At 39.7% G+C, this 20,068-nt stretch overlaps 1 protein-coding gene across 2 annotated transcripts in view; it reads right to left on the bottom strand.

The window, feature by feature from the left end:
• Window positions 1–20,068, bottom strand: part of TPD52L1 (TPD52 like 1) — a 157,340-nt gene that overhangs the window by 51,278 nt on the left and 85,994 nt on the right. The window contains exons 3-4 of one of the 2 annotated variants that reach the window (XM_040426961.1): window positions 19,743–19,891; window positions 11,647–11,709 (exon numbers count right to left, since the gene is read on the bottom strand). In XM_040426961.1, the coding sequence (XP_040282895.1) occupies window positions 11,647–11,709; window positions 19,743–19,891 (212 nt within the window). The remainder of the gene's footprint in view (window positions 1–11,646; window positions 11,710–19,742; window positions 19,892–20,068) is intronic. The other variant, XM_040426962.1, reaches the window with a different exon arrangement.

The raw sequence follows: 20,068 nt of genomic DNA, 5'->3' as shown, positions 1-20,068 counted from the left end.
TGTTAATGACATATCCTATATGCTCCAAAGCAGTTAGTCTGACAGCTTCAGGCACATATCTTGGACTGGCAGTGAAAACAGTATTTATCCCAGCACCATAGCTTCATTATGTCCAAAAATAACTTGCTGGTTTAGAGGTATTTTACAGCGAGTGCAGTACTTTTTGATGTTGTAGTGTTGAAATATAACCATGATTATAATATATATTATTGTAATAGTAATGAAATGGGGAATACTAATCTTCAAATGCTAAGCATACCAACCAATCTGTTTCTGGGCAGTAAAGGAGGGGTACTAGTGCCATTGTAGGGATTTTCTAAATTCAATGTGTTTGTTTTTTTTTGTTTTTTTTTGTTTTTTTTGTGCAAGGACACAACCCTAACTGGTAATACCCAGTTGTACATTTATTAAGTGTATATATTCTTATTATTATAGCCAAATTTACCACCCTAACTCCTCCCACAGTTTTTACACTACATAGACAGTAATATACCGAAAAGTGTGAATTGTTCCCGATTGGTGTGCTATTACTTTGTGGAACGTTTTGCCGAATGGTTCACGAAATATCTGAGTTTTTGTGGCAAAATTGGTCCCATAGGAATGAATGACGGAATGTTCAAAACTAGAGTGGGAGCTGAAAAATCAGGACATGATTTCTAAACTGCCACTACTCCCTCATTTTCAAGCCCACCTACACAAATCTTATATCAAAACGTTCAGCTATCCCTGCTGCCACTAAAAATAATAAGCCATAGTCCTGATAGTTTTCACAATATGACCATTTGATTGCAACTCATGCCGCCCATTGACATTCATTGAAACTCCACTCTAGGCACCTCAAATTTGAAGGGCAATTTATAAACTGCGACTGTGCCTTCATATTTAATATTTCAGAGACAGTTTGTTTTTAACCGCTCTTCTCTGCCCTTGCTGTAGAGTGAGTTGCCATAGGAACCCAGGTGTGTGAGCAGCCAGCAGAGTGACAAAAGCTAGAGTGTGAGCTAAAAAATCAGGACATGATTTCTAAACTGCCACCACTCCCTCATTTTCAAGCCCACCTACACAAATTGGCTGCTAATGTTTTTATAAATGTATGTTTTAATGTTACTGTGAAGCACTTTGGGCAACAACATTGCAATTTAATGTGCTATATTAATAAATAAAAGTTGAAATGCATTTCTCACTCTATCAAGCTTGCCATGTGCACTTTTTAAATTTGATCAATCAATTAGTGTAATGTTTAGTATCTTTACTCACTCCAAACACTCCACACAGTTACTCTGCCCGGTCCAACCTTTCCACAGTTACTCCAGCCACTCCAACCACACAACAGTTACTCAAGCCACTCCACCCAGTTACTCTGCCCACTCCAGTTGTAGACTACTGGTGGAGGCAAGAACACTTCACACAATTTCCCAAGAAATTGTAGTATTTCTAGTTCATACATATGTTTGTATAACCTTCTAGTAGGAATAATAGATGAATGACACAACATACAGTTATAAGAATGAATGCTCCAGAATTGCCATTTTATGTGGAATACAACAATTTACTAAAACAGACATGTCAGGAGTGGTGACAGGTCCTCTTTAACACCTCTGGAAATTACATGGCTGAATGTTACTAGGCAGTTCAGGAAAAGTTGCTAAAATGGCGTCATGTGCCAGAGGCCCAAGGCAGACCTCTGGGACGTTTTGCAAACAAGACACAGGCAAAACAGACCAAGGACCAACAGAGAACTTTATTACAAATGTAATACAGAACATAACAGTACAGCAGGTTAAGCAATAGTGATAGGAACCACAGAGATGCAGACACGGAAGCCACAAACACAGGCCACAGTTCACATACACCACAGCCAGCACACGTACTGACTGCAGGTGTCAGTACGCAAGAGAGTCTGCAGGCAGCCTGCACGGCAACAGTGATAAGAACTGCACAGAGAAGCAGATACGGGGAGTGCAAACATTCACAGGCAACAGTTCACACAAGACACCGCAGCCCCAAGCAACCAGCATACACAGGAGTCAGCCTCCAGCCAGTACGCGAGAGGGCATGCAGACAGCCTACATGGTCACAACTGTCACAGTGAACCGCACCATGGCAATGACCCTTCCTCCTCTCACATCACTTCCTGCTCTGCAACTGTAGCACATAGACTCCCTGATCTGCCAAACCTCTGAATGCAATCTGGCCAATTTTAGCTGTCGCCTCCTTCATTTGTATAAGAAAAGAAAGAAACTAATCTGGAAGCGAGTAGAGAGCTCTGAGTAGGTACAGCGGGAAGTGTTTTGGGTACAGCTTCTGCCAATAGCTGCAGAGCAGGAAGTGATATCAACGAAGGGTAACTTCTTCTCTGTGTCAGTAACATTTTATTGTTTCTTGTGGTGTTATGGGCATATACGGTAGTGTAAAGAGCAATTTGGAAATGTGCACAATTCAGAGTGAAAGAATTGATGTCCCAGGTATACATTAATTGACAAAATTTTTTTTTATGTTTTTGTTGGAATGGAATGAAACTTTCTATGGGTGAATGTAATGATGATATATGTAAGCAATTACAATATTACAACAAAACGATAAATTTATTGAGGAAAACTATACAATTGAAAGTAGGTCATGTTGGGCCGCATCTAGGTTGGATACCAGATGAGATATGGTTGGCCATCTGTATAGTATACTTCGGCACATTTGCCCACTGATGTTGCAGCTGTGTCTGTAGATATGATGCACTTGTAGGAAGTGCTGGTCCTATAAATGCTCAATTGGTGATAAATCTGGTTACCGGGCAGGCCAAGGGAGTGTTGCAATATGGCAGAGAATTTCCTGGGAAACCCTTTCTGTGTGTGCGTGAGCATTATCCTGATGAATTTGTGGGGTACTATCTCTCCTTGGGGATAGAGCTACTTAGTAGGCGTGAGGAGACTTATAGGTCATACATACTCCTCTGGAATTCTGGATAGAAAGGGATGCAAATTAGCTCTTAACAAGTTCTGCCTCTAATATCACCAGATGTAAGGCAGCTATCCTATAAGTCAATGTTCCACCCTTTTAATAGGCCTTGAGACATGACTCGGATAAAAAATAAGGCAGCACCTCATCTTCAGACAGAAGATGAGGTGCTTTCTTCCCAGAATTCCAGAGGAGCACGTATGACCTATAAGTCTCATCACGCCAATTAAGGCGCTCTCTCCCCAAGGAGAGATAGTACCCCCCAAATCTTGATAAAGGCCTCTCACCCACTTAAGCCATTACTCTCTGCTCTGCACTGATGAGGGGAAATCACCCTGAAACAGCTATGAATATGAATACAGTCGTATAAATGTAACCTAGTCATAAATACCCCAAAATTGTACAGGGCTGTGGAGTCAGAGTCTCGGAGTCGGAGGCAATTTTGGGTACCTGGAGTCGGAGTCGGCAAAAAATGTACCGACTCCGACTCCAACTCCTACTAGATTTAATTTGGAATAAATAAAAAAAAGCAAGTTTAAATGTCCCAATTCACAAAAAGTTATAATTAATTACCGTATTTTTCGCCCTTTAAGACGCACCTGCCCATAAGACGCACCTAGGTTTTTGAGGAGGAAAGTAAGAAAAAATAATATTTTGAACCAAAAGGTGTGCTTTTGGTGGGTTTTGAACTAGTGGTAGTCTGTGGATGGCACTGTTATGGGGGCATCTGTGGGTGGCACTGTTATGGGGGCATCTGTGGGTGGCACTGTTATGGGGGCATCTGTGGGTGGCACTGTTATGGGGGCATCTGTGGGTGGCACTGTTATGGGGGCATCTGTGGATGGCACTGTTATGGGGGATCATTGTGGGGGCATCTGTGGATGACACATATATAGCATCTTATCTTATGTGTCATCCACAGATCCCCCCCATAACAGTGTCTCTGTGTAGTGAATGGGGGTCGGCATCTGTTTCTGTAATGGCAGCGGGGCCCGGTGCCTGCTTCATTCATAAAGTGGGCGGAGCAGGCGCGTGACGTAGTGAGCTACGCTATGTGCGCCCACCCGGCCTCCTGACTGCCAAGAAGTTAGTAGTAAGTAGTACAGCGCTAGATTTAAGATGATTGGAATACTTTAACAATACCCACAAGTTAGATATGATTACCGTATACTACAGTGAGCGGGGCCCGGTGTAGTAGAATACAGTGACTGCGGGCCCCGCTGCCATTACAGAAACAGATGCCGGCCCCCAGCCCCTCCTCCCTCTCAGCCTATTCACCGGACGGTCGCAGCATTCGCCCCATAAGACGCACTGCTATTTTTCCCCCACTTTTGCGAAAAATACGGTACTTCTCTACTGTAAGAATAAAGGCCAATGCATGCAGTGCGTCACGTTACCGTAAAACGAACACGTTAAGTGACCATGAAGAAGCATGCTTTTCATATGCTTCACTATATGGCACGCAACGCACAGTTAAGGAGCGGCAATACCTATACTTTCAATTGTGTTGTGTTCCGCTGTTACAGGGAACGCAACACCCATGGTTAACCTAGCCTCTCGCTGATAGCTGATTAAGTAAATATGTTTTTTGCAGGACTAGAGACACTTGTATAAGTGAAGGGAATGGGTAGTCAATAGCTCAAGACTGAAACTGTAAACCATTTGAAAAACTGCTGTCATTCAGCTAAGGCTATAAAAACTTGTAAACTCAGATTGTTAGCTTAAACTTTAAACATGACTATAGGATTCTACTAGGGAAATCATGTTTTAAAATAAATGCCCCTTCCCCTGCCCCTTCCTGGATCCTGCCACTGCCCTATCTTCAGCAGAAGATCAGCACACAAAGGAGAAGGCAGCAGCTCCTAGCCAGTAGTTCTGTGGTAATGACATGTATGTTGCCTTTCTTTCCTTCAAGGAATGTATAAAATACATTTGCATATTAAATACAGAGGAGTCGGAGTCGGAAGTACCAAAAACTGAGGAGTCAGAGTCGGACCATTTATCTACCGACTCCACAGCCCTGAAATTGTACCAGTAAAAACTATAGCCCATCTGGCAAAAACAAGGCCACATACAGTTCCCTTGACAAATAAATAAAAATGTTAAGTAATAAAAAAGTGATTTTATCATGCAAAAGCAGTAAAAAATTAAATAAACCTATATAAATTTGCTATCACCATATTCCTATCGACCTGCAGCTATTATATTAAATATACCATATGGCGAATCCCATAAAAATAAAAAAATAAAGCAAAGTACTACTGGAAGCTGACGCAAAACACATGTCGGGGTCTCTAGGAGGTGCCACCAGCCGGGTCTGTATTTTGAATATGTTTTGGATTATGTCTTGTTATTTGGGAGGGTGAGCCATATAGTTTGACTTTGTATCTACATATTACTTTGTTTCCTCCTTACCCAACCTTGACTACATTCCTGTATTGTTATAAATATTTGATTTTCTGGCATGTTTTGGTACTCTCCTTGTCCTTGTGTTTGTCTCTGTCAATTTACTTACCTGCTTATTTAATTCGCTTTTATCAACTTTAATAAATATATATTTTTGTGTAATTTTTCATATGTTGAGTGCCTGGGGTTTTCCCATTTAGGAGGTATTGATATTTGGCACCTATGATTTACTTGTGCTGTATAATTTTGGACCCTTATTTTGGGTCTTTGCTTTGTTTATTGGTATTTTATACTTTAAGGGGTGCAGTTTTTAAAATTGATTGATTTATGTGGGGGTGAGTTCTAATATATAGGGCTCTTAAAGCTGAATTGGTCCCTAAAAAATTGTATTTGGAAATTTTCTTGAAAATTTATAAAATTGCTGCTAAACTTTTAAGCCTTTTATCCTCTCCAAAAAGTAAAAGTACAACTGAATAATAATGCCAACATATAGTGGACATATTGTAAACATCAAATTTAAAGAGTAACTAAACATTTTTTTTGTGTTCAGATAGACTGTGTCAGTGCATAGTTATACTTTACTAATATACTTCCTTCACCGGTTCTGTTGGCAATATGCAATGGATTACAAGTTTAGGGGCTACAACAGATGATCTTTGGACAGACTTTATGCAGGGAAAAGAATGGAACTGGTGAGTGAACTATATTAGTAAGGTATAACTATGCACTGACACAGTCTGAGGGGAAAAAAATAAAGATTGGTTACTCTTTAACTTTGGAATATTGCAAATCTTGTTACATTTTCATAATATTTTGCTTTATAAATAAAAACAAAATATCTCTGGTATCTACTTCGCGGTATCAGATGTCTGTACCATTGTACATTTGCCTTTTATAATTTGTAACCCTCCTTTCTTTTTTTGAAAATTAATAAAAAGAATTATGAAAAGAATAAAAACAAAATATATTGACTCAAATTTACCATGAAGTACAACATGCCATGAAAAAATATTCTCAGTCTCAGAATCATTAGGATAAGTAAAAGCATTCCAAAGTTATTACTAGGGATGAGCGAATGGACTTTGAATGAAACTTCCAAAGTCAATTTGCATAATACTTCATTTGAATACTGTACGAAGCGAGCCGTCCATATAGTATTAGAATGTATTGGCTTCTATGAGCCGAAGTTATGACTTTGCATAATAGCTTCATAAATCAATTTCTACTGTAAAAAAAAAATTCCCGAACTCGGGTTTGGTTCCAAGTGGTATGTTGGAACCGAACTCGAGTTCGGGAAATGTTTTTTTACAGTAGAAATTGATTTATGAAGTTATAGGAGCCAATATATTCTAATACTGTACAGAGTGCTCGCTCCATACAGTATTCAAAAGAAGTATAATGCGAATCGACTTTGGATCTTTCATCCGAAGTCGATTCGCTCATCCCTAGTTATTACCACATAAAGTGTCATATCAAATAAAAAAATGGGGCAGCACCCTTAAGGCCAAAATAGGCTTAGTCTTTGAGGGATTTAAGGGATTTTTTTTTCATAAACAATCACCTACCCTCAGTTTCACAAGAATGAGGGCACCTGAGTTCCCTGTGTGTATGGAGCACATGCTCCGTAACCATCTCCCCATTCACTTCTATGGGACTTTGGAGCATTGCGGTCGGCTATTTCCAGCTGTCCCATACAAGTAAATTGAGCTGTGATCATGCATGAACACCACCGCTCCATTCACATTGAGGATTCAGGGACCCCTATTTTTGTGGTCAGACCCCCAGTGATAATACATTTATCACTTATCATGTGGATAATTAATAAATTATGTTTATGGGATACCCCTGTTACTAGATAGAAAGGTTTTTAGTTTTTTTTTACTAGAATCCTACACTATTCTGACTGTCAAAAATTAATGAAAACCTGATGACAGAGAATTAATGCAAATGTGTACTAAGCCTAACTGTTTTACTCTACCTTGTGGATTTCTTACATTATATATCACCATGCTTTTCTGCTTGTATTGAAATATGTTAATATATTTGACACTATTATAAAACTATTATTTACAGGGTTTTTTCCTTTTCCAATTATGCCACCAGTGTTAAAAATCATATTTTACCTGCTGAATGTATGAATGAACCACATATGTCCACTCCTGTCTATCTCTTGTTTCCGTTACAATGTATTTCTGGTATATAGGAAACAATGCTAACATTCTAATACGTCAACTAAGTTCTATAAATCTCTTTACTATTTAAAGCATTAATTATAGACGTGTTTCCGGCTGATTTTCAGTGCTGAGTGCACACAGGTCGTATTACAGAACTGGTGCAGGATAATCCAGCTGCGCCATCCTAATACTTCATGCTCATTCTCTCAATTAGCAAATTACAGGCCTCAATGATTTGTAAAGGTGATTTTCAAGGTAATTACCCTAGAGTTTAATATTTATGTAATTACTAATTTGTTTTTGTTTTGCTTATGTAGGAAAAATGTATTTAAAACCTGGTTAATTTTTGCGTTTTTGCCTATGCTTTGCACTTTCATATTCTGGACTTCTGCTTTAAAATTTAAATTATATGTGATATAACCTCAATCTCAAATGTCTATGAGACCCATTAAAATGTCACATAAAGGGAACCTGTCACCTCCAAAAACCATCCCAAGCCCCTAGCAGTACCCGAGAGTAGCCAGCAGCGTGTTTCCGATGATCGTTTTCTTTCTGAACGCAGATGAAGCAAAAGAAAACGTTCTTTTATCCCCTGCCCGCGTGATTTTCTAGTCATGCTTGAAGTCAAGGGGGCAGTGGCCTCCTTGCTTCAAGTCAAGGTAGCTGCGCCCCTTCCCTGCCCCTTCTCCTGTGACTGACAGCCGGCTGTTCGGCATAAGCGCTGTCAGTCACAGCGGAAGCTTGGGATGTTTTTTTGGGGTGACAGGTTCCCGTTAAACTTAAAATTTTGGCTTATTGCACACATTGCAAGAACTTTATTTACGGTATTAAAAGGAACTTAGACTATTATCTGCAGTAATACATAAGTGTACTGCAGATAAGGAGTCCAGACGGCTATTTTTTATTTTCCTATTGCCCCCCATTTTCCCTGCTGTCTGTGTTTAAAGTTGCCCTGAAACACATTGTTGGGACAGCGGTGGTCACACACAGATGTCCTCTCCATTATGTTAGATCAGCACAACAATCCAGACTTTCAGGGTAGCTTTGAGTTCTGATAGCAGTGGAATAGGGGGCAGTAGTTATATATATAGTAGAGATTTGGACTCCTTATTTGTAGCACTAATCAAATATTACTACAAATAGTCCAGAAGCATGGTGGCATATTCCCTTTATAGAGAACCTCTCACTTGTACTATGCTGCCCTCGCTGATTTCAGCAGTCTGTCACTCCTGAGCTGGCAGTCCTTACTTTTTAGTACTAACATGCCGAACACTGTGCTGCAAGGGAGTTGAGTCCAATAAGGCTCACTGCCCCCTCCCGAATGACCTGAAGGTTTCTTCCCTGTTACGAATAAGAAAGAAACTTTTTTTAAAAATAAAAGTAATGCAAAAGACATAGCCTATAAGCCCTAAAAATTAGATTTTAGTTATCCCAAGTTATTTTCTGTCCATTTTGCCTGGAGATAAGGTTATTGCTTAAACAGTCACTGTACTTTCGCATAATTTCATTTAATAGAGAATGGTGTACAATAACTATCAAATTTCCAAATCACCTAATTTAAAAAAATGTCTGCATCCACCTGAAAAAAGCTGTAACGTCATGGCCACTGGGGGGTATAATTTCCACCTAACTTGCAGTCCACTGCTTCTTGTCATGCAAGATCCATCCCTGGTAACAGAGACTCAGAAGATGACTGAGAGGAAGTGGGCATGTATCAGAGCTAGCTGGTATTGTGAGCCTCATAAAACTGCTTCTACACAGCTCTAAACATCACATGAGCCTCCTGCTTTTCTGTAAGTGTAAGTTAACCCAGTTTTCAGAGCTCCCTTGAAGAAAACACATAGTGAGGAGTGAGGCCACTGCATACAGTACTGGAAGAAGGGAGACACCCCCTGCTTCTGAGAGAAATGCATCTAGCTGTGCAGCTGAAACAGGGAATAATATGGCTGAAATAGACTTTAGGGAAGCCCATGTTCCTTCACAGTTATTATTATAGAAACACAGCCATTATGCAAACAGTTTTTTGAAAACTCAGGTACGCTTTAAAAAAAAAGTGCCTCTTTAGTAACTAAGATAAAAACCAGAACATTTTTAAGTACACAGATGCCAGCTTATACATTGAATAAAAACCATTTCCATTATGCATTTTTGATAAAGAGTTTCCTAAAGGGATAATTTCAGATATTAAAGAGAAATTGTTCTGACGTAAAAGAGTAAAGACAAAGCGATATACAAAAAAATAAATTCCTAGAAAGAAGATATGACCAGGAAATTATTACAGATAGCGAAAGAAGAAAAAAAATGGAGGTTAAGGAACAAAAAGACAATGATGGGTTTAACCTCTTCCCAACCAGCCCAGTACATGTACGGCACTGGTCGGTTCTTTAATGATGGCGTCCACTATGGAGTGAAGTGGGCGTGATAGCTGCCAGGTTTCTGTTGTTTCACACATCAGTGATAATAGCGATCACAGACATTTAACCCCTCAGATATCATGGTCAATTGTCACCACGGCATCTGAGGTGGGTTTCCCTGGTAGTGCTGTGTTCCTCAGTCCCACTAAAGGATCCTAGGCTATTAAAGAAGTAGTTCCTATGGAGGTCTGCAGGTGGCAGGGCTCTCATAGAAACATAGAACTACTCCCGTAGGCTGCAATGGTGATTCATTGCAGTTTATGGGCCAAGCGATCTAACAATAGCCTGTTAAAGTCCCCTAATGGAACTTAAAATACGTATGTTTTATTTTAATTGTTGCTCCCATCCCAAATTTTTTGATAAAAATTGATTAAAAAAAGTCATACACAATCCAAAAGGGTATCAATAAAAACTATACATCATCACACAAAAATGAGCCTTCACTTGGCTCAGTAGACACAAATCTTGGGGGGGGGGGGGGGGGTCAGAATATAGTGATGCAAAGAAAAAAATTATTTTTTCCAAAGTATTAACGCAGAAGAAAAATTATATAAAGGAGGTATCTCTGTAATCATACTGACCCATAGAATGAAGATCACAGGTCAGTTTTACCGCATAAGGAATGCTTTAAAAACATAAAACTGTTGCAGAATTGCCTTTTTTTCCAATTGTACCCCATCTGGAATTTTTTTCCAGCTTCCCACTAAATCATGTACAATGGTGTTATTAGAAAGAACAACTTGCAAAATAAACAAGCTCTCATACGCCTATGCGCATTTATTATGTAGAGAAACTTAATACTAGCCATTTACTAATATATTATTATTATTATTATTATTATTATTATTATTATTATTGCTATTGTTATTGCTTTATTTTTCTGGCTGAATAAATTTTTCTGTCACATTATACAATGTTTGTTTCCATGATTACGACCACCCTGCAATCCATTAGCGATGGCCGTGCTTGCACACTATAGGAAAAAGTACCAGCCTATTTGAGCTCCCATGTTCCCAGCCACCAGAGAGGCTAGCACTTTTTCCTATAGTGTGCAAGCAAGGCTGGCTCCAGATTCATGTGGGCCCTTGGGCGATAAATGTTAGTGGGCCCCCTTGTGGCATTTTTTCACATTTACATGTCCTCCCACACTATATAATGAACCCCAGTGCCCCCCAGATAGTATAGTGACCCCCAGTGGCCCCCATACAGTATAATAACCCCCTGTGGACCTCCACATAGTATAATGACCCTGAGTGCCTCCCCACACAGTATAATAAGCCCCCAGTGGCCCTACACACAGTATAATGACCCCTCAGTGGCCCTCCATTCAGTATTATGATCTCCCTGTGGCCCTCCATTTAGTATAATGACCCCCAGTGGCCCCCACACACAGGATAATGACCTCCTGTGGCCCGGTCACAGAGTATACTGGCCCCTAGTGGCCCCCTCATTGGGGGGTCATACTGTATGAAGGATTTATACTAAATGAGGGCTCTGGGGGTCATTATACTGTATGGGGGGCATTGGGGGGCATTTTACTGTGTAAGGGGCCCTCACACCGTATAATGACCCCCCCAGTGACCTCCTTCCACAGTATTATAACCCTGGCCCCCTCACAGTGTAATGATTCCCCCGTGGCCCCCTCACATACCTAACATTGCTGGAGTGCAGGGGAGCTAGCGGTCTTTTCATTCACTAACCTCAGCTGATCTCCCTGCGCTCCTTCTGTCCTGGGCCGAGCTGACATCACTGCTGGGCCGGGCCTAGAGGAGAGAAGGAGCACAGGGAAATGAGCTGCGGTTAGTGAATGAAAGAACCGCCGGCTCCCCGCCGCTCCAGCAATGAGCGCTTCCATCTCTCTTGTTGGAAGCGCCCATAGCAGCCAACCCAGCACCCCCCTGAGAGCTGGACCGCCCCCCTTGGCACGCCACTGCACAGTGGGCCCCGACAGGAGAAGTGGACCCCAGCACTTGCCCAGATATGCCGGGTGCTGACGCCGGCCCTGTATACAAGCACGACCACCACTGGTGGATTGCAGGATGGTTGTAACCATGGAAATGAGCAGTATATAATGAGATGGAAAAATGAATCCAGACAGCAAAGGATGCAATATGGACAATCACAGTACATTAGTAAGTGTATTGTATTAACTTTCTCTTCATGATAAAGTTGTACTTTCCTCGCTCCCTGGCACCCGCGTCGCTTCTGATGCCGGCATGGCCGCCGCTGCATCTCCCCGTCGCACGGATGAAAACATCTGGCATTGGGGGGGTCAGCCAATAGCAGGCTGCGATGGGGACAAGCCTCCCTAGCATTGTAGGTAACACTAGGGAGGCTCGTTCCTGTCGCAGCTTGCTATTGGCTGCTCCCTGACGTCGGATGTTTTAATCCGCACTACGGGGAGATGCAGCGGTGGCCGTGCCGGCATCAGAAGGGATGCGGGTGCCATGGAGCCGGGTAAGTACAACTTCTGTGAGGGTCCCAGGCATATGGGGCGCATTATAAAACTTGAATAACCCTTTTAACCCATTCACGCATTTGGACATAACTGTATGTCCAGATTGCATATAATTTAAGGCAATCAAGTGTGCAGTTGCATCCAAATTGCTAAAAGTGTCAGAGCCCCGGAGAAGACAGCATGGGACCATTTAGAGTGGATGCATGCTCAATCGGATTCAGGTCAGGTGATTGACTTGGCCATTGCATAACATTCCACTTCTTTCCCTTAAAAAACTCTTTGCTTGCTTTTGCAGTATGCTTTGGGCCATTGTCCATCTGCACTGTGAAGCGCTGTCCAATGATTTCTGAAGCATTTGGCTGAATATGAGCAGATAATATTGCCCGAAACACTTTAGAATTCATCCTGCTGCTTTTGTCAGCAGTCACATCATCAATAAATACAAGAGAACCAGTTCCATTGGCAACCATACATGCCCACGCCATGACACTACCACCACCATGCTTCACTGATGAGGTGGTATGCTTAGGATCATGAGCAGTTCCTTTCCTTCTCCATACTCTTCTCTTCCCATCACTCTGGTACAAGTTGATCTTGGTCTCATCTGTCCATAGGATGTTGTTCCAGAACTGTGAAGGTTTTTTAGATGTCGTTTGGCAAACTCTAATCTGGCCTTCCTGTTTTTGAGGCTCACCAATGGTTTACATCTTGTGGTGAACCCTCTGTATTCACTCTGGTGAAGTCTTCTTTTGATTGTTGACTTTGACACACATACACCTACCGCCTGGATCTGGCCAACTGTTATAAAGGGTGTTTTCTTCACCAGGGAAAGAATTCTTCGGTCATCCATGACAGCTGTTTTCCGTTGTCTTCCGGGTCTTTTGGTGTTGCTGAGCTCACCGGTGCATTCCTTCTTTTTAAGAATGTTCCAAACAGTTGTTTTGGCCACGCCTAATGTTTTTGCTATCTCTCTGATGGGTTTGTTGTGTTTTTTCAGCCTAATGATGGCTTGCTTCACTGATAGTGACAGCTCTTTGGATCTCGTCTTGAGAGTTGACAGCAACAGATTCCAAATGCAAATAGCACACTTGAAATTAACTCTGGACCTTTTATCTGCTCATTGTAATTAGGATAATGAGGGAATAACACACACCTGGCCATGGAACATCTGAGAAGCCACTTGTCCCATTACTTTTGGTCCCTTAACAAGTGGGAGGCACATATGCAAACTGTTGTAATTCCTACACCGTTCACCTGATTTGGATGTAAATACCCTCAAATTAAAGCTGACAGTCTGCAGATAAAGCACATCTTGTCTGTTTCATTTCAAATCCATTGTGGTGGTGTATAGAGCCAAAAATATTAGAATTGTGTTGATGTCCCAATATTTATGGACCTGACTGTATCTAAGCCTGCCAGACCCTGAGGGTCTGATCAGGCTTAGTGTCACTGTAATACTGACAGTACAGTGCATTGCAATACATAACTATTGCAGTGCACTGTAGAACAATCCGCCCTACTGAATCTTTAAGATCCAAATGGGACTTGATAAAAAAAAGTTAAAAAATAATAAAGTTTAAAAATAAATAGATAAAACAAAATTAAATAATAATAAAATAAATTGCCTTTTCCCATAGCCGTTCATTTCTAAGTGATTAAGAAAATGTAAAAATAAAATAAACTACACATAATTGTATAGCTGTGTCTGTAATGATTTGATCTATAAAAGGATCATGGTACTAACGTGGTGAATGCCGTAAAAAAAATAATAAAAAAAATATTACGGAATTGCTGTCTTTTTCACCTCACTTCCCCCAAAAATTTAATAAAAAGTGATCAAAAAGTCATATAGACCCCAAAATTACACCAATAAAATCTAAACCCCATCCTGCAAAAAACAAGCCCCCACACAGCTACATTGGTAAAAAAAGAAAAAAAATGTTAGGGATGTTAATATATGGCAATGCAAAATACCATTTATTTTTAAAACAAAAGCAACTTTATGCTGAAAAAAGTAGCAAAACATAAACTATATAAATTAGGTATTGCCATAACTGTATCAACCCACAGAATAAAATTATCATATCACCACATGAGGAACATCATAAAAAATTTAAATAAAAAATGCTGGCAGAATTGGAATTTTTGCCCATCGCATCTTCTAAAAATGGTATAAAAAGCAATCAAAAAGTTATTTGTACCCCAAAATGGCAAAAAAAAAAAAACTACAGCTTGTCCTGCAACAAACAAGTGCTCACACAACTCAGTCAACATAAAAATGAAAATGTTATGGCCCCTAAAAACTATTTCAGCAAATTCCATGTTAGAAAATCCAGATGCTGCTCCTTTCCTTCTGAATGCTGCCATTTTTCCAAATAGCTGTTTACAACCACAGGTATTGCTGAATTTGGGGAAAAAATGCATAACATATAGTGTGGGGCCTTAACTTCTGTTGTGCCTTGTGAAAATAAAAATTTGGGGCTAAAGCAATATTTTATTGGAACTAAAATGTAATTTTGCAATTTCACAGTCAAGTGTTTCTAAATTCTATGAAATGCTTGTTGGGTCAAAGCATTCACTTCACCCCTTGATCAATTACTTGAGGGTTGTAGTTTCCAGAATGGGTTCACTTTTTGTGGTTTTCTTTCTACAGGTACCTCAGGGTCTCTTCAAACATGACATGGCACCTGAAAACAATTCTAGCATAATCTGCCCACCAAAAACAATATTGCGCTCCTTTCATTCTGAGCCCGGCCTTGTGCCCATAAAGAGATTTACGACCACATATGGGGTGTTTATGTAAACTGCAGAATCAGGGTAATAAATATTGAGGTTTGTTTTACTGTTAACATTGCTGTGTTACAGGAAAAATGGATTTAAATGGAAAATCTGCACACAAAAAAAAAATCTTTTTTTATTTTACCGACATTTTGCTTTAATTCCTGTGGAACACCTAAAGGGTTTGTAAATTCTGTTTCAAATAAATTGAGGGGTGTAGTTTCTAAATGCTGTCATTTTTGGTTGGTTTCTATTCTGTAAGCCCCCTAAAGTCACCTCAGAACTGAATTGGTCCTCAAAAACACGGTTTTGAAAATTTCAAAAATTGCTTCCATAATTCTAAACATTCTTACATCTAAAAAAATAAAATGAAATTAACAAAATAATTCCAACATAGAGTTGACATATGGAGAATTTAAATTAATAACTATTTTGCGAGGAATCACTATTTGTCCTAAAATCAGAGAAATTCAAATGTATAAAGTTGCTAATTTTTCCACATTTTCTGCATGTTTTAGCTTATTTTTTTGACATAAAGGTAAAACTCAAATTCACCACTAACATGAAGTATGATGTGTCACTAGAAAACAGTCTTACAATCACCTGGATCAGTAAAAGTGTTCCAGAGTTACAGTATTACCAGGTAAAGTGACACGTCAGATTTGAAAAATGGGGCTCCGCCGTTTGGTCGAAACTGGCTGTCGCTTGAAGGGGTTAAATTCCAGGAGATATAACTGGTCTCTGGGAAATGGTGAGGTGGAGATCAAATGACACTAATAAATCAGAGAGAGACTTTCTAGATCTACACCTTCTGGACTTTGCACCCACAAGAGTTAAACCTGGATTTTGATCTAAAATCTTGTTTGGACTAGGAGTGTAGATATAAGTCATATTTAGGTTTTGCTACACTATTAACCTCTTAATGAGATCCACCATAATAATATGGTTCAATAGTTTTAATTAGTTTAGAGGTGTACATAGGATCATTAATAGTAGGGAGGCTATATGTATTGTATCTTTGTATATATATGGTTATTAAAATAAATATTTATTTTGATGACATATGGTCTACTTGAGATGGAACATGGTATAGAAGCTAAAATTTTTATGTATAATGTATAATTTATATGCATTTTGTATAGAATTGCTTTGATAATTTGCTGTTTTCTGTATTTGTGTAAACTGCTCTTTGTGAATTGGAACATACTAAGATTTTTTGTGGGAAGTGAAGTGGCTATGCAGTATTGCAAAACTCGAGTTGGGCGGGACTAGTGGTGTTGGTGTTTTATATGCTGTTATATCACTTTACTTAAAGGGAACCTGTCATGTGGATATTTGATTATAATCTAACTAATTATATACAATCATTAACTACTAAAAAGTGCCTTAGATGTATTCACTTACTGGTGTGACAGATGGTCACCTCATAATATACACACAAAGATGCCGCATGCTAATGAGCTGATTTGAGTGCAGCGTGATGTCATTGAGTCCAGCGTATATTTAATTCAGAGCTATAACCACTCCCCTGCCCACCTGCTGCTGATTCATATGGAAAATAACTGTCATTCAGCAGCAGGTGGGCGGGGAGAGTCAGGAGCTCATGAATATTCATGACTCATCATTATCAGCTGGAGCTTTTCAATACAAGATGTTGGCAGATTGACTGGGTCAATTAAAGAAAGTGACCCAGCATTGTGCTAAGAGAATCAATCACTTATTTATGTTGCCCTTAGTTAGGACACCATAAAACTGGTGACAGGTTCCCTTTAAATACAACCATTTATACAAACGGCCTTATTCTAAAGTTATTAGCCTACCACCGCACCCTGTGGCAAATCTGTTTTGACATTCAGTTGCTGTATGTTACGTCCTGCATGGGAGCCTTCTAATGTAGGACATAGGAAACGTCATTGGTAAGATCAAGGTGCATGGTTAGTGTCACATAATATGCATGATAGGACAGCAGACACATGACAAACCAGGAAGTAGGATTCAAGCATGGGGGATAAAAGAAAACTGCAAATAAGGGTAAATTTGAAGAAAAAAAAAAACAAGGAAGAATAGGAGCAGTTAATGAAAATAAACTTTAGAAACTCTGCAGCGCTGTCATTGAGATTACTGTCATAGATTGTTCACACAAGCCATTATTTTTATTTGTGGTTTTATTTGTAGTAAGTGATTAAAGAGTTGTCTGTTGCCATGGAAATAGTGAGATGGGACTAAGCACTGGCCCCAGGTAGCCAGGTTTACTGAAAAAATCAAATGGGCCGATGTTGCACTGTTTACATAACTTTCAGTGTAGTGAATGGGATCCATGCAAACAGCACAGCAGAACAAATTACGCTACTTCCGTAACTCCCAGTGTTGCGGACATCTATTCTGATGGCAGAATTAACTTGTTGCCAGTGGAGAAAATGATATGAGTTTTTCAGTTGGGTTCTATGGAATGCAGAAGTTTTCAGTGGCAGACAGAAGGGGCAAGCACTGCTGTTCTGTGCTTTAGGCAAAGGACTGATTTTAAAAAGAGGCTGTCACCAGGAAATTCACAGCTAAACCCGGCATGATGCCTTGTAGGGATAGCTCAGCTAAATGTAATGCTATATCTCACTAAGCCATCTGTTACTTCATTCTGGAGAAAAAGTACTTTTAAGAGGTGCACTCTCTGTTCATAGTGAGGACTCATTCTTGAGATAGGAGTGAGCCTCAAAGGTCGGACATTTATGCCATAGCTTACCAATATGCCATAAATGTCAAAATGAGAAAACCTCTTTATGTGCATCGAGAGTGAGCCCAAGCCACTCTGTGTACCCTTGCACCTCCTTCATCCCTCCCTCTCCTCCTCATTGACAGGACCAGGTTTCTGCATAATCATCTAACTTGTCCCTTTCAGTCAAAGAGAGGGAAGGCTGGCAGAGGAAGCAGTATGAGCAAGGGTGTCTTTAGCCTACACTCAGTACATTAGGGCTAGCCCATATGGGACATTGAAGGCATATCCTAGTGATAGGCCATCAATGTCAGATAGGTGTGGGACCCACTTCTATCTAGAGAATGGGGACCCCGAAGTGAAGGAGAGCAAACCACACATGCACTACATGGTCTCCATTCATTGCTATGGGGTTTCCAAACATAGCTAAGCAAGCTCTCGATATGCCATCTATGTCTCAGGTGGGAGTACCTCCTTAACTGCTCATTTTCATATGGATTAAAAGACTTTTTCTACAGAATGAAGCAACAGATCACTAAATGAAAGGTATTATTCAATTTAGGTGAACTAGTCTTCCAAGACATTGTGCCTGGTTTAACAGTGAATTTCCTGGTGACAGATTCCCTTAAAATGTATCAATCACACTTTGCTTGTGGGCAAGCGAAGCCTTTTAAAGTCTATGTACACCTTTGGGAGCATTTTTTTATGATTGTATTTTACTCACTTTGGGCTAAAAACAATTTTTTCAGTTGGTGTTTATTAAAAATACCTAGCTGTTCTCTCACAAAGGGCAAACTGTTTGTCTAGCTAAATTACTAAAAGGTCGTAAGCACTTATTTAAGCCACATTCCTATCAGTAAGATAAGCATTAAACTATGATGAGTGTTTAGGCGGTTAGGAGATTAGAGATAAGGAGTCATCAGCTGAGCTGCCTGACGGTAAGCAGTAAAAATACAGAGCATGCTACTAGAGAATCTCAAAGCTGTACATAAAAAGGGGCTCCACATTTTTAATAAAGACCAATTGAAAAAAAGGCTTTTAGCTCAAAATGAGTACAATGCAATAATAAAAAATTGCCTCCAAAAGTGTACATAGCCTTTAAGTCAAGATCTGCACATATTTATCCCCTTTTCTCATCAGCAAATGTGAGGTTTGTCATACAGATGCAGAGTTCTGTGGCTGGGCCTTCCTTCATGATTGACAGTCACTTTCAGTTGGTGTTTATTAAAAATACCTAGCTGTTCTCTCACAAAGGGCGAACTGTTTGTCTAGCTAAATTACTAAAAGGTCGTACGCACTTATTTAAGCCACATTCCCATCAGTAAGATAAGAATTAAACTATGATGAGTGTTTAGGCGGTTAGGAGATTAGAGATAAGGAGTCATCAGCTGAGCTGCCTGACGGTAAGCAGTAAAAATACAGAGCATGCTACTAGAGAATCTCAAAGCTGTACATAAAAAGGGGCTCCACATTTTTAATAAAGACCAATTGAAAAAAAGGCTTTTAACTCAAAATGAGTACAATGCAATAATAAAAAATTGCCTCCAAAAGTGTACATAGCCTTTAAGTCAAGATCTGCACATATTTATCCCCTTTTCTCATCACCAAATGTGAGGTTTGTCATACAGATGCAGAGTTCTGTGGCTGAGCCTTCCTTCATGGTTGACAGTCACTTTTCTGTAGTTTCTAGGTGTTGTCAGTATATTCATGAAGATAAAATATTTTATATATTTCTTAATTGTCCTCTTATATGTGAATAGCATGGATATAACCTCCACAAAGTATACAGTAAACAGTAGACAATCATACTTATTGAGGTCATACAGTGAACAGTTTAAGAGCTAGACACTTACGCAGAATGGGTTTGCACATCGTGCCAGCCACGACTGAAGTTCTGCTTCAGTTCATTCATCATGTTGGCTCCCAGCTTATGCTTTATCTCTGCCAGGTGCTTCTCTTTGGCAGCTAACACTTGACGTAAAGTTACTATTTCATCTTCCAGCTATAGAAATATTAAAGTAAACAAGTCAAAACTAAAAAGAATATGTAGAAGTTAAAGAATCAAAAGTAACAGAAACAGATTGATATTTAAGTATGGTTAACATAATTGATAAAGATTATATGAAGCCCCCTGTACATCATATACTTATCACTATTAATAGAGCTCTCTAATTCTTCT

The sequence above is a fragment of the Bufo bufo genome, chromosome 4, assembly GCF_905171765.1.
Source record: "Bufo bufo chromosome 4, aBufBuf1.1, whole genome shotgun sequence".
Taxonomy (NCBI): domain Eukaryota; kingdom Metazoa; phylum Chordata; class Amphibia; order Anura; family Bufonidae; genus Bufo; species Bufo bufo.
The sequence above is the reverse complement of the archived record's forward strand: the minus strand, read 5'-3'. Positions and strand labels throughout refer to the sequence as shown.